Below are 11,469 nucleotides of genomic sequence, written 5' to 3' on the forward strand. Positions count from 1 at the left end.
CAATGTTGCTCAAAGGCTGGAAACATTACTTCTGTGATAGTGAGGAGTAAGACTTCATAAAGGGAAGGAGGCAGCATTACTCAGAAATGGGTATGAGGAATGGGTATGGTTGTAATTTATTTACACTGTACAAAAAAACTACAGCTTTCCAGAGATGCTGAATTGGAGAGGGGGCTGCCAAGACAAAATACCATGATGTGTCAAAATTTGCTTCCTTTTTTTCTTCAAAAGTATGACATTGAAAACTGCTGCTTCCTGGACCCTCAACTCTGATGTGCCTCCCAACTGACTAATATGATGGGAAGAATTTGGAAATTGTTTCACAATGTGTGCACCTGTGAGGTAAATTTTAAATTGTGGCAATGTCTGGACTCTAACTAGACATAAATATTTCCATAGGATTTGGTCCCAATACCTCTAAGTTTATCTCTTGGTACTTCTCCGTACTCCCTGCCCCCACCCTGAAACATACAAAAACAATGCTTCTGGCTGCTTCTGTTTCGTGAATATTTCTGTACTTTACTTAATCTGTCCTTTTTTTCCCATAGTTCTGTGTGTATATATATATATGTGTATATATATATATATATATATATGAATAACTTTCCCTACTAACTGATAAGGTACAGTGTAAAGCTACTTTATCTACAATACGTTTATTTTTTCCACTTCTGAATTCCCAGTGTTGTTTGTTAGGACACGTGTTTGGGGTCATCTTGTGGTCTGCCATAATTATTTGCATTCTTCTCTGCCTCTCCAGTATAAGAAAATCTCCAGTATCTCACAACACAGCCTCAACCAGCTGGGCTCAGGCAATTTTTTTTGCTGCAGCCTTCCAAGTAGCTGGGACTACAGTCGCATACCACACTCCTGGCTAGTATTTTGTATTTATTGTGGAGAGGAGGTCTCACCATGTTTCCCAGGCTGGTCTCGAACTCCTGAGCTCAGGCAATCCTTTCACCTTGGCCTCCCAAAGTGCCGGGATTACAAGTGTGAGCCACTATGCCTGGCAACAGCATAGTACCTTATGTACAGTAAGTATGTACAGAAGCTTATTTCATTGTCAAGATGGCCTTGTATTTCTTCAGACTTCAATATTTTATGGCTTGAAGCATTTAGCCTGAAATTTTTGTGCCTTACCAGAGGTCAGGCTTGGACACATTGGTGCCCGTCAAACCCGGCAGTGAGCAACATCTGTACTTGGTCTGTTCCTAGATGCTCTAGTCAGGGGCTACCCATGGAAGTTGTTCACTCCATCTTGGAAGTCTATATTTTGAGTTTTACCTGGCCTTGCTGAGGAACAGGTAGAATTTCTGAGCCTCATTCAGACTCTCTTTACGATCCTCTGTACGCTCCCGCAGGTCATCCCAGGCCTCATTCAGCTCCACTCGCTGTCGCTGAAGGTCCTCGGTGGCGTCAGGATGGGACTCACTGAGTCGTTCTGCTGTCTCCCCCAGTATGGCCACCTAGGGAGGTACAAGAGTTCTGATAATCTGCCTAGAGTAGCACATGAATGTTAGCAAAAGAAGAGTCCTTCCTGAGTCCCGATATTCATCTCCCTAAACAGATGGCAGTGATGTCCAAGCACATCTTAATACTTTATATACAATAATATCATCCTTTTAATCTACATGATAATACTGTGAGACAGTAAAAATTGACATTAGCATACTTCTTTTAAAGATGAAAAGGGTTGGGGGAAGAGTGGGTAAGTAACTGCTGGTTAGTAGTAACATCAATCAGGGAACCCAAGTTTCCTGATTCTTCATGTGAGGATCTTTCCATAATATAGGCATCTTCTGTGCTTCTTTTTGCTTTCTGTAATCATCCTAAGCTGTATGATGCATCTGAGTGTGTCTGGCAAGCTCTAGAGTACAATTTGGAGTTGGGGTAGGATTAAATTCAGCCAATTCCTGACTGAGGAAACACTACATTATGCTCAGGCGTAGACCTGGACACCCTGGGAATGGACATTTACTATTTGTCCTAAGGTACTTCCCTCCACCTAGCTGCCACAAGTTCTGGTCATGTGAAGCCCACTAAAGAGGCCAGGGGATAGAGTATACTCACTCAGATAGTAGGACTTCAATATGCTTTTCCTCTGTCTTAGGAACTGGGTATAAGACAAAGTTATGATGCAAGATAAAGAGAAACATAAGAACAAGGGACTTAGAAAAAGAACCAAAGAAGGGAACATTAGCATAAGCACAAACATGGAAAGAAAAGTGTTGAAAAAACTTGGAAGAACAAGCCTCACCTTTTCTCCCAGGGGGACGAGGTCTCTCTCAAAGCCCTCATGCTGTCGCTGAAGGGCCTGAACACTGAACAAGTCTGAGCCAGGGTCTGCAGCACTGAGGGCCTCACACTTCTTCTCAATCTGCTCCTTTGTGTCATCTGCTTCTCTGGTACACAAGAGAGGAAAGATTTTAGGAGTAATTATGTGTGCCAGAGTGCCGGAAGCCGCAACCCCTAAAGAGGCAAAATGGAGGTCACCCCAAAATGGGGCAAACGCCGACGGGGAGCAGAGCCCCGGTGGGAAGCGGCCAGGATGGAGGCAGAGCCCCACGGATGCTACTGAAGGGCTCCTTTGGGCCTCGAAGGAAGGCGGGCTGAGGCTTGGGAAACACTTCCCTTGATAAACGAAACAGTTCGCTAGAATGTGCAAGGATGTGGAATTAGCAGTAAACCTATGTATACAAACGTAAAAAGGGCTCAACAGCAAAAATTTCCCCCCTGAAGGGACAAGGGAATGTTTGTACTACCCCCTTTCCCATGAAATTTTGCGACTTTTAGCTAAAAAAGGAAAAACAAGTCCTTCCTCATACCCTTTATAAGTAACAACATTGACAGTTGTGATTGATGAGGAAGTGAGAAACTGAGACAGAGTATCTCCCAAAACAGGTGTTTTCGGGAAAAACAAGTCACAGACATGCCTTTTGATTTAAGAAATATTATAGTTTAATTAGAAAGAGGGTTAAATTTAAAGTAAGGATTAGAATTAAATAAATAACAGTTATCATTAAAAGACAAATGTTTATTATAGATGTAGGTATTAGTTAAATATAAGTAATAGAAGGAATAGGAAATAATTAAGTTTTAAGGTAAACTTAAAATTATACACACTTAATGTAGGTTTAAAATTAAATACATTTAGGATTAGAAGTAAGATTAATTTCATGTATAAGTGTAGATTTAGACGTAAGTTTTGTTTAGAAATATAAAATGTAAAATAGGTGATAAGAAAATAGCAAGTAATATAGATAAGGCAATTAGAATTAAGAAAGTTAAATTAAAAAAAATAGAGTATTAAGAATTCATAGTGGGTAAGGGTGGTTATAAAACAAAAAGTCAATATATTGCTGCTAAAAGTATATATAAGGGTAGAATTAAGAAAATAGATTAGTAAAGGAAAAGAAATAGAATAGCGAAGGGAAGAGATTCAGTTGGCCTAGAGGTCACAGGATGTGGCTGATAAATTCTTGGCAGCTGGTATTTTGTTATACCACTGGTAGCAGGAAGGAAAAAAATGAAACTTGTAAAGGTCAACTTCCCCACAAACAAAAGAAAAAACATGATGTAAACATTTAATGTGTAACATGGGATACATTTTGTGGGTAGAGGGGTCAGTAAAAAAACTATATAAGCTTGTAAGAATTGAATAAAAATTGGTAGAGTCTTGAGCTCTCCCCAGGAAGAAGGATCCTGTCGTTTTCATCTTTTCTTTTTCGCTGCTTCCCGATTCCCCCATCTCAAGCCCTGACTCTCTCCTGGAGCTGGACTCCAGCACCAGAGGCAGACTAGTTGTGCTCATAAGGAAGCTACATCACTGCCATGACCACCACTGTCATCACCATCACCATCATTACCATTATCACCTCTTTATGTGCTAGTCACTTAGGCTCATTTAGTCTTCCTAGATGCATAGTTGTTATACCATTTTCATTACACATATCAGAAAACTAAGATCTACAGAGAATAAATATTTTCTCAAGAATATGCAACTGCTACATGGCAAGGCGTAGATTTTAACCCAGTGGTCTGACTGCAGAGTCACATATTATAGCCATTATATTGCATAGCTTGCCATCTTAAGCTATTCTAAATGATCAGATCTGAGTCTCAGGTTTTCCTTCCCTGCATCTTCAAAAATGTGTTTATAAACAGCGAAGGTGTCTTTTTTGTTTTATTTGTTTACTTATTTGTATGTGTATACATGTTTCTCAATGTAAATGTGGGTTTGAAAATGAAATACAAAAGTGCTGAAGGAGCAATTAAAGCCAATGTGATGTCTGTGGCCCCTTACTGTTTGCTTTTAGTTCAGAAATGTAATTACTTGAATTTTCTTGTTTCTACTTTAAGTTTCAGTTACAATTGTGGAAACATGTAAAGACTACTAATTATGTACCAGGGCCCAAGCCTAGGCATTAGAAAATTAAAGTTGATTGTCTAGGAGTAGTCTATGTGCCAAGTAAGAAATCTGTTACTGAATAATCTGATTTCCTATTGCCAAAGGGTCTCTGTCTCATGAAGAGAGGTCACGCTAATGTCTGTGCTTCTACCATGGTAACTAGACTTGGGGATTTTGTGAGCAAGTCCTAAGGCAACACTGCATTTTAAAATTCTTACCTGTGAAACATCTGGACAGCATGTGCACTGCCAAGCAGCTGCCTCTGTTCATCTGCAAGCCTTTGCAAGGAGCCCCAGCGGGCATTCAATTCCTAACAGAGGCAGAAACATCAGACTTGAGACATAACTAACTCAGATAGCTCAGTGACGTCTGAAGACTAGATGTTATTTAAATAATAGTTGTTCTCATGTTATCTTCTTCAGAAATTGCATGGTTTTACTTCTTTCCTGGATAGCTTGAACTTGGCCCTCATTTTTGCCAGTGCAATAGAGAAAGGGATTTCTTTTCTAAACCCAACTGGTATTCCAAGGTGGAACCATCAGCTCTGGAGCAGAGGTTGATCCTTACTGCCATAGAGACTACATTGTGAACTCCAAAAAATCAGCGGAAAGTGTTTTCTTGGTATTTGGAATCTATCACATTTCCCTAAGACAAACATAATACTTTTAGTATCCTGAATTGGGTAAACCTAATAGCCTCTTATAAACCTATTTCATGTAAGGGATATGTATATTGTTCCCCTGCACATTCCTTTTCCCACTTATCCCATAAAAACTACCATAAAAAGAGGCAGAAAACTCGTCCTCAGGGGTTTATGACTGCCAAAAGAGCTAGACTGGACATTTATTAATGCTCATTGGTTATTTTATGGAACCATAGATCCAGGTCTGACTCGGGCCGAGAATGCCCTCTCCCCATCACTGCTGATTGATATTATTTACCATCAGTAGGTTTATCAGAACCTATCTCTTCCAGTAAACTTTCTTGATTAACTTCTTTCCATTAGTATATCTTCTTAATCTTCATTTTCTTTTATTCATGTATGTAAGAATTTCATGTGTGCGTGGGGGGGGTGGCATGTGTGTGGGTGTGAGATAGTGAAGGGGATATCTGTGTTCTAACATAAAGATTTTAGGTCAGTTTAAATGTGTATACTCCAGAATTTCAATTTAAAACCTACACTTTGGGAGGAAATGGGAGGCAAGAACTTTATGTTCAATTTGATGGAGCCAAATATAGAAGATAAAAGAAAATCTGGAGACTGTGTTATCTAACATGCTTGCTTTTCAGATGTGAAAACTAAGGTCCTTAGAAATAAAGTGACTAAGTCAAAGACACAATCAGACAAAAACAGAGACGGGATTTAAATCCAGTTTTTCTGATGGTCCAGTGCAATATTCCCTAAATTTTCTGATACTTTCTCTTGAAGCTAAATCTGAATTTCTGATAATTTGGTTTCCCCTGCCCCTTCTATGAAAAGATCTATGCAAGAGCACAGAGATAACTAAATACATGTTAATAAATTAATCTCCTGTAATAAAGTTTATTTAAAAAACAAAAATAGATGTACCATTTGGGCTATATCATCTTTGACCTTTCCTGTAGCTAGTTCCATAAAATCATTCCCTTCTACATATTCTAGATGATCTACAGAATATAAAATTAAGTATATTGAAGTGAAATGCGAACACTCAAAGCCTAATCTGGCGCTGAGAAGGGACTCTTAGTTACCTGCTGGATTTGAGCTCCTTCTGGTGTTAGAAGTTGTTCAAACAGCAGATCATCAGCTACCTTGTTGATATCCCTTAGCCGAGGCTCATTGGTCTTCAAATCCTGGATGGGAAAATTTGTACAAAGCAGTATAAGTCCACTACTCAAGAATCCACCACCCTTACTTGTCCATCTCTGCCTGTACTCAGCTAAATATCAAAACATACTGTTATTTTCACTTGAAATATACATCAACCTGCCTTTTTCCAATCTGCCACCGAGAAGTATACCCTTAAGCACCCTGACACCTAGTAGCTATCCAAAGTTTGCCAAGAGAACTATTATTTATCTGGAGTATGAGGCATATCCATTTTTCCAGATTTCTTAAAATCTTCCTTGAATTAAGTTATATCCTCAGATGTATCTATACTTAAACAATGTAACATTCTTTTCAATTATTATGAACTTATTCCATCCCCCACTGAGTTATGAGCTGCCTTTATTAAGAGATGTAAGAAACAGTTCTAGGAAGCACTCTCTCTCATACTCTCTCTCTCTGTCTCTCTCGCATGCACTCTCTCTATATATGTATACGTGTGTGTGGGTATATATATGGGGGGAGGCCCAAAAGACCTGGAATTTATTTTTTTTAACTGTGTATCTATTCTTACATGTTAAAATTTCAGTCATCTTCAAAGTAGTCTCCATTTGATACAATACACCTATTGAGATACTTTTTCTACTGCTCAAAACAGTTTTTAAACTGGTCGATTTTGATTCCTTTTACTGCCTTTGCCATTTTTCATTTCACCTCTTCCACGTCAGCAAAATGTTTCCCTTTGAGGACTTTTTTCATCCGGGGGAAACAAAAATCATTCAGGTGAGACTGGGTAAATAGGGAGGGTAGGACATGGAGGTTTTGTTCCAAAAATGCTGAATGTTCAGTGCAGTGTGGGCAAGTGTGCTCATAAATCACTCATCATGAAATAAGCAAATGTGTTGAAATACTCTCCAAAAAAAAAAAAATTTATCTGAAGCCAAATGCAGCCTCTCACAACACTAGCTGGTCCACTGATGCTGATGGGTTCCCCCAAAACACGTAACAAATGGGGGAAGCCTGTACTACAAAAGGCACTGCTATAAACACACACACACACACACACACACACACACACACACACACATGTATATTATATATATATATATATATATATACATTAAAAATCTGTATCTATATCCTTTAATTCCATGTAGGAGATACCATAGAAAAAGAAAAGAAGGAAGTAATGGATAATGCAGCAAATTTGAGAGAAGATAGGATGATGAGAGGGCTTAGGTAGGCAAAAATTTAGAAACTGTATGCTGGCTGTAAAGTCAGGTTGTTTTCTCTCTTTTCCCACCCCAATCTATGTCCCACTATTTTACTTTGCATACGATCCCACAGTACCTCATCTCAATGTGGGCATCAGGAACACAGTATGGTAGAGGGCAGGTTTTGAAGAATTCAGAGAGATGAATACTCCAGCGGGACTTTGGAGTAGCAGAGAAAAGAGGCTACAGAGTTAGGGTATCTGAGTTTTTTTTACAATTATCTTCCAATTGTTGGCAACTACCATACCCAGAAGAAGCTCTGAACTATGGAACTCTCAATAGCTTTGGGGAGGGTACATAAAACGTGTAAAATAAATTAAAGGATCATTTAGGAATATATATGAAATTTTAAAAATTATAACCCTCAGAAAGGTGTCTAGAGAAACTTCCTCTGTCTCACCGTTTGAAACTCATCAAACTTTTTCTGTAACTCCCAAACATCATCCAGTTCCACGCCAGTGTTTTCTGCCTTTTTCACTCTAATCCAGTCCAGCATGTCTCCTGTCTCATAGGCCAACAAAAATTCATTGTAACGTTGCAGTAGACGACGCCTGCGTTCTTCTGCCCGATCCAGGAGGGAGAGGTACCTGGAGGAAGTAAAAAGAATGGAAAAAGTGAAATAAAAAATAAAGAGTAGTGATAGAGTAAGAAAAGTTGAGAATGAAAGAGGCAGAAAGGAGAGGGAAAACATTTTTTAAAAGAGAACAGCAGAGGAGAGGAGGAAAAAAAGATGAAAAGAAAACAGACTTGGGGGAGAAAAAGAGACAAACACATAGAATTGGATTTATGACCCCTACCTATCACCATACACAAAAATCAACTCCAAATGGATCAAAGACCTAAACATAAAACCTCAAACTATAAGAATCTTAGAAAACACAGGAGTCACCCCTATAGACATTGGAATAGGCAATCAATTTCTGATCATAACCCCAAAAGCCCATGACATAAGAGATAAGATAGACAAGTGAGACCTCATCAAACTGAAAAGCTTTTACAATGCAAAAAAAAAAAAACCATCAAGAGAGTGAGGAGATAGAATGGAAAATAAATATGCCTAATAAATATATCTGAAAAAGGCCTAACATCCAGGATTTACAATGTACTCCGATGTACCAAAAGAAAAAAAAACAGTCTATAGAAAAGTGGGCAAAAGGCATGAATAGTCATTTCTCAAAAGAAGACAAATGAATAGCCAACAGATACATGAGAAAATGCTCAGCCTCACTAATCATCAAAGAAAGGTAAATCAAACCCACACAGATGTCTCCTAACTTCAGTCAGGATGACCATCATTAATAACTCAAAAAATAATAAAAGCTGAAGAGGATGCAGAGAAAGGGGAATGCATCATCGCTGGTGGGAGTGTAAATTAGTACAACCTTTGTGGAAGACAGTGTGATGATTTCTGAAAGATCTAAAAATTGACCTTCCATATGATCCAACAATCCCAGAGGAATTCAGATTATTCCACAAAAAAGATACCAGCACACACATGTTTATTGCAGCACTATTCACAATAACTAAAACATGGAACCAACCATGTTGCCCATTGAAAGTAGACTGGATTAAAAAAAGTGGTACATATACACAATGGAAGATTATGCAGTCCTAACAAATGACAAAATTATGGACCTCACAGCAACTTGGATGGATTTAGAGTCTATCATACTCAGTGATCTATCACAGAAACAAAGAACTGAATACCACATGTTCTCACTTGTAAGTGGACCCTGAACATTTATCATGATACTACAAGAAAGGGATTGTGAGTAGCAGGACACTGCTGAGGGGGTGTGGGGCACATAATATCACTTAGGGGACCTGATCCTAAACCAGGCGAAATGAGGACCAATGGGAGGCCCAAACTTCACCTGTACATACGCCTATACTTATGTACCTAATCCTGACTTGTAAGCCGCATCCTTAAAATAAAAAAGTATACACACCTCCTACCATACATAAGGTGATATATTACTGATATTATCGAATGAAATAAAAAGTGTAAAATGTTGACAAAAATAATAATAAATACAATGACCCACTAGTATGACTGGCAACAGCCCTTTACCCTTCTATAAAAAATAAAGCTTCTATATGCCAACTGACCACTAGATAAGAAACAGTCTGGTATAGTAAACAAAGTTAATTTGGATATCTGGAGACTTTTTAAATAACCTTGAAAGAATGCAAGGCAAGGAGTCAGGAGACAAGGTTCTATTAAGTGACTGACCTCGGACAATAGATTTAATGGTTCTGGAGTTGTCTTTTTTGGTTAAAAAGAAACAGAAGTATTTAAAGGATTGTAGGTTTGTTTTCAGTTTTTAGGTTTGTGAATTTACTATGGCATCTCTAATCTAACAGATGCAAATAAAAATATTTGGCTACTGTCCCGAGTTCTCCAGACTCTAGAACTTACTGGTTCTCAATCTGCTCCTGGCGCTGGGTGATGTTGTCTGGCTCTTCTCGCTGCCGCAGTGGGAGCATCGGGAACTCATCATGAGCCAGTTTCCTGACATAGACAGCTGGGACAAAACCCTGGTGATCATCAGCTTCAACCTTCCACCAGTCCTACAGGAAGAACAGACCACTACTCCTTTCTTAATTCTTGGAAAAGCCACAAATGGGAGAGGCTCTAGCACTTACTAGGTTTCTAGGTACAGGCACAAGCTGATGGCCAAGAGAAGCTAAAAATCTCTTGTTAATGGTTCATAATTTTTGTGTGGTACCAAGAAAGTAAGTGATAAACTGCAGGTATTGCAGAGACAAGAGTTTGAAATCAATTAATTTGACATTTAATGAAAGGTCCTTCACTTTGGGGAGATTTTTGAACACCAAAAACAGCTGTCTTAAAGATGAGGCACTTTCTTTACCAGGAATTTACAAAAAAAATCACTTGAAGCCGGAATCCAACTGGACTTTTCTTGATGGTGGAGCATGTGTGTATGACAACCTTGCACAAAAATGTCTTTTTCCCCATCACTCTTCCTGAGTTCCTAAAAACTGAATTGCCCTGTAATTCATATATGTGAAAGCATTTTTACTGTTTTTAAAGTGTTGCTATACTAACTATTCTGAAGTTAGTTTCTTCGAAGAACAATATGATGAAATAAACAGGCCTAAGCAAAGGTTGAAAGAGACTGGCACACAGCTTGTTTGATAATGAAATATCTTGCCTCTCCAAAAATTCATTTACCTTCAAAGTAACAACATTGCAAATTCTTTTCTTTCAAGAATTTTTGGAGATACATAAGTACTTATGAAACATATATTAAAAATTTCAACCAATATTTTATCACTGTTCTCACAAGCATAAGTTCTGAAGAAAATCAATTCAATAAAAGACTTGTCTTTTATCAGGCTACTTCTAACCCCAGACATTGTTGTTTTATCACTAAGAATACTGACCCAAAAGAGGAACAAGTTAAAGGAGAGGAGAAAGGGACATACCTTCTGCATCTTTGGGCTAACTATTTAACTTTAATTCTTCATTTCTTTCACTGTAAAATTTAGATTTTACTTCCAAAATATAGGAATAGAATCTATCCCAATATCTAGAAGAAAGAAACTACTCCATTAAAATTATTTAAGAGATAAAGTGATTTTTAAAAAATGGTGGGTAGTGAAAATGTGAGCATCTAGCAGGACTGGGAAAGCCAGTTCTGAAAAAACCACTTTTTTGGTGAAAAGAAGATTTAATGGAAAAGTCACCTTATTGATGGAGCTGAGTAGAGTTAAGACATCATCTTTCTTCATGGTGACTTCTCGGGGGCTGCGAGCCTGGAAGTCATACAAAGCCACGACCCTCTCTTCTCGAGCTTCTCCCTCCACTGGTGCAGCCTGCTGTTGCTGAACAAAAACAGGAAGCGATGTCAGTGACCGACTGGAAATATCTCCAGCAGAGCCTTCTATTGATGGGCAATTCCTGGGGCCTCGTAGGAGAGAGTGTCCTCTAGCTGGAATTTTTTACATGGCTGTAG

At 38.5% G+C, this 11,469-nt stretch overlaps 1 protein-coding gene across 1 annotated transcript; it reads right to left on the bottom strand.

Annotated features, from left to right (window-relative positions):
• Window positions 1-1,284: 1,284 nt before the first annotated feature.
• LOC103256971 (spectrin alpha chain, erythrocytic 1-like) lies at window positions 1,285-11,338 on the bottom strand (the record flags this gene model as incomplete). Its single annotated transcript, XM_008054720.1, has 7 exons — window positions 1,285-1,466; window positions 2,258-2,402; window positions 4,627-4,718; window positions 6,140-6,241; window positions 7,890-8,076; window positions 9,909-10,060; window positions 11,201-11,338. Coding segments are annotated over 7 exons (998 nt in total), but the record flags the coding sequence as incomplete, so codon positions are not given.
• Between the last annotated feature and the right edge of the window lie 131 nt (window positions 11,339-11,469).

Source organism: Carlito syrichta, unplaced genomic scaffold (assembly GCF_000164805.1).
Source record: "Carlito syrichta isolate Samal-C Ts95f unplaced genomic scaffold, Tarsius_syrichta-2.0.1 Scaffold299339, whole genome shotgun sequence".
NCBI lineage: Eukaryota > Metazoa > Chordata > Mammalia > Primates > Tarsiidae > Carlito > Carlito syrichta.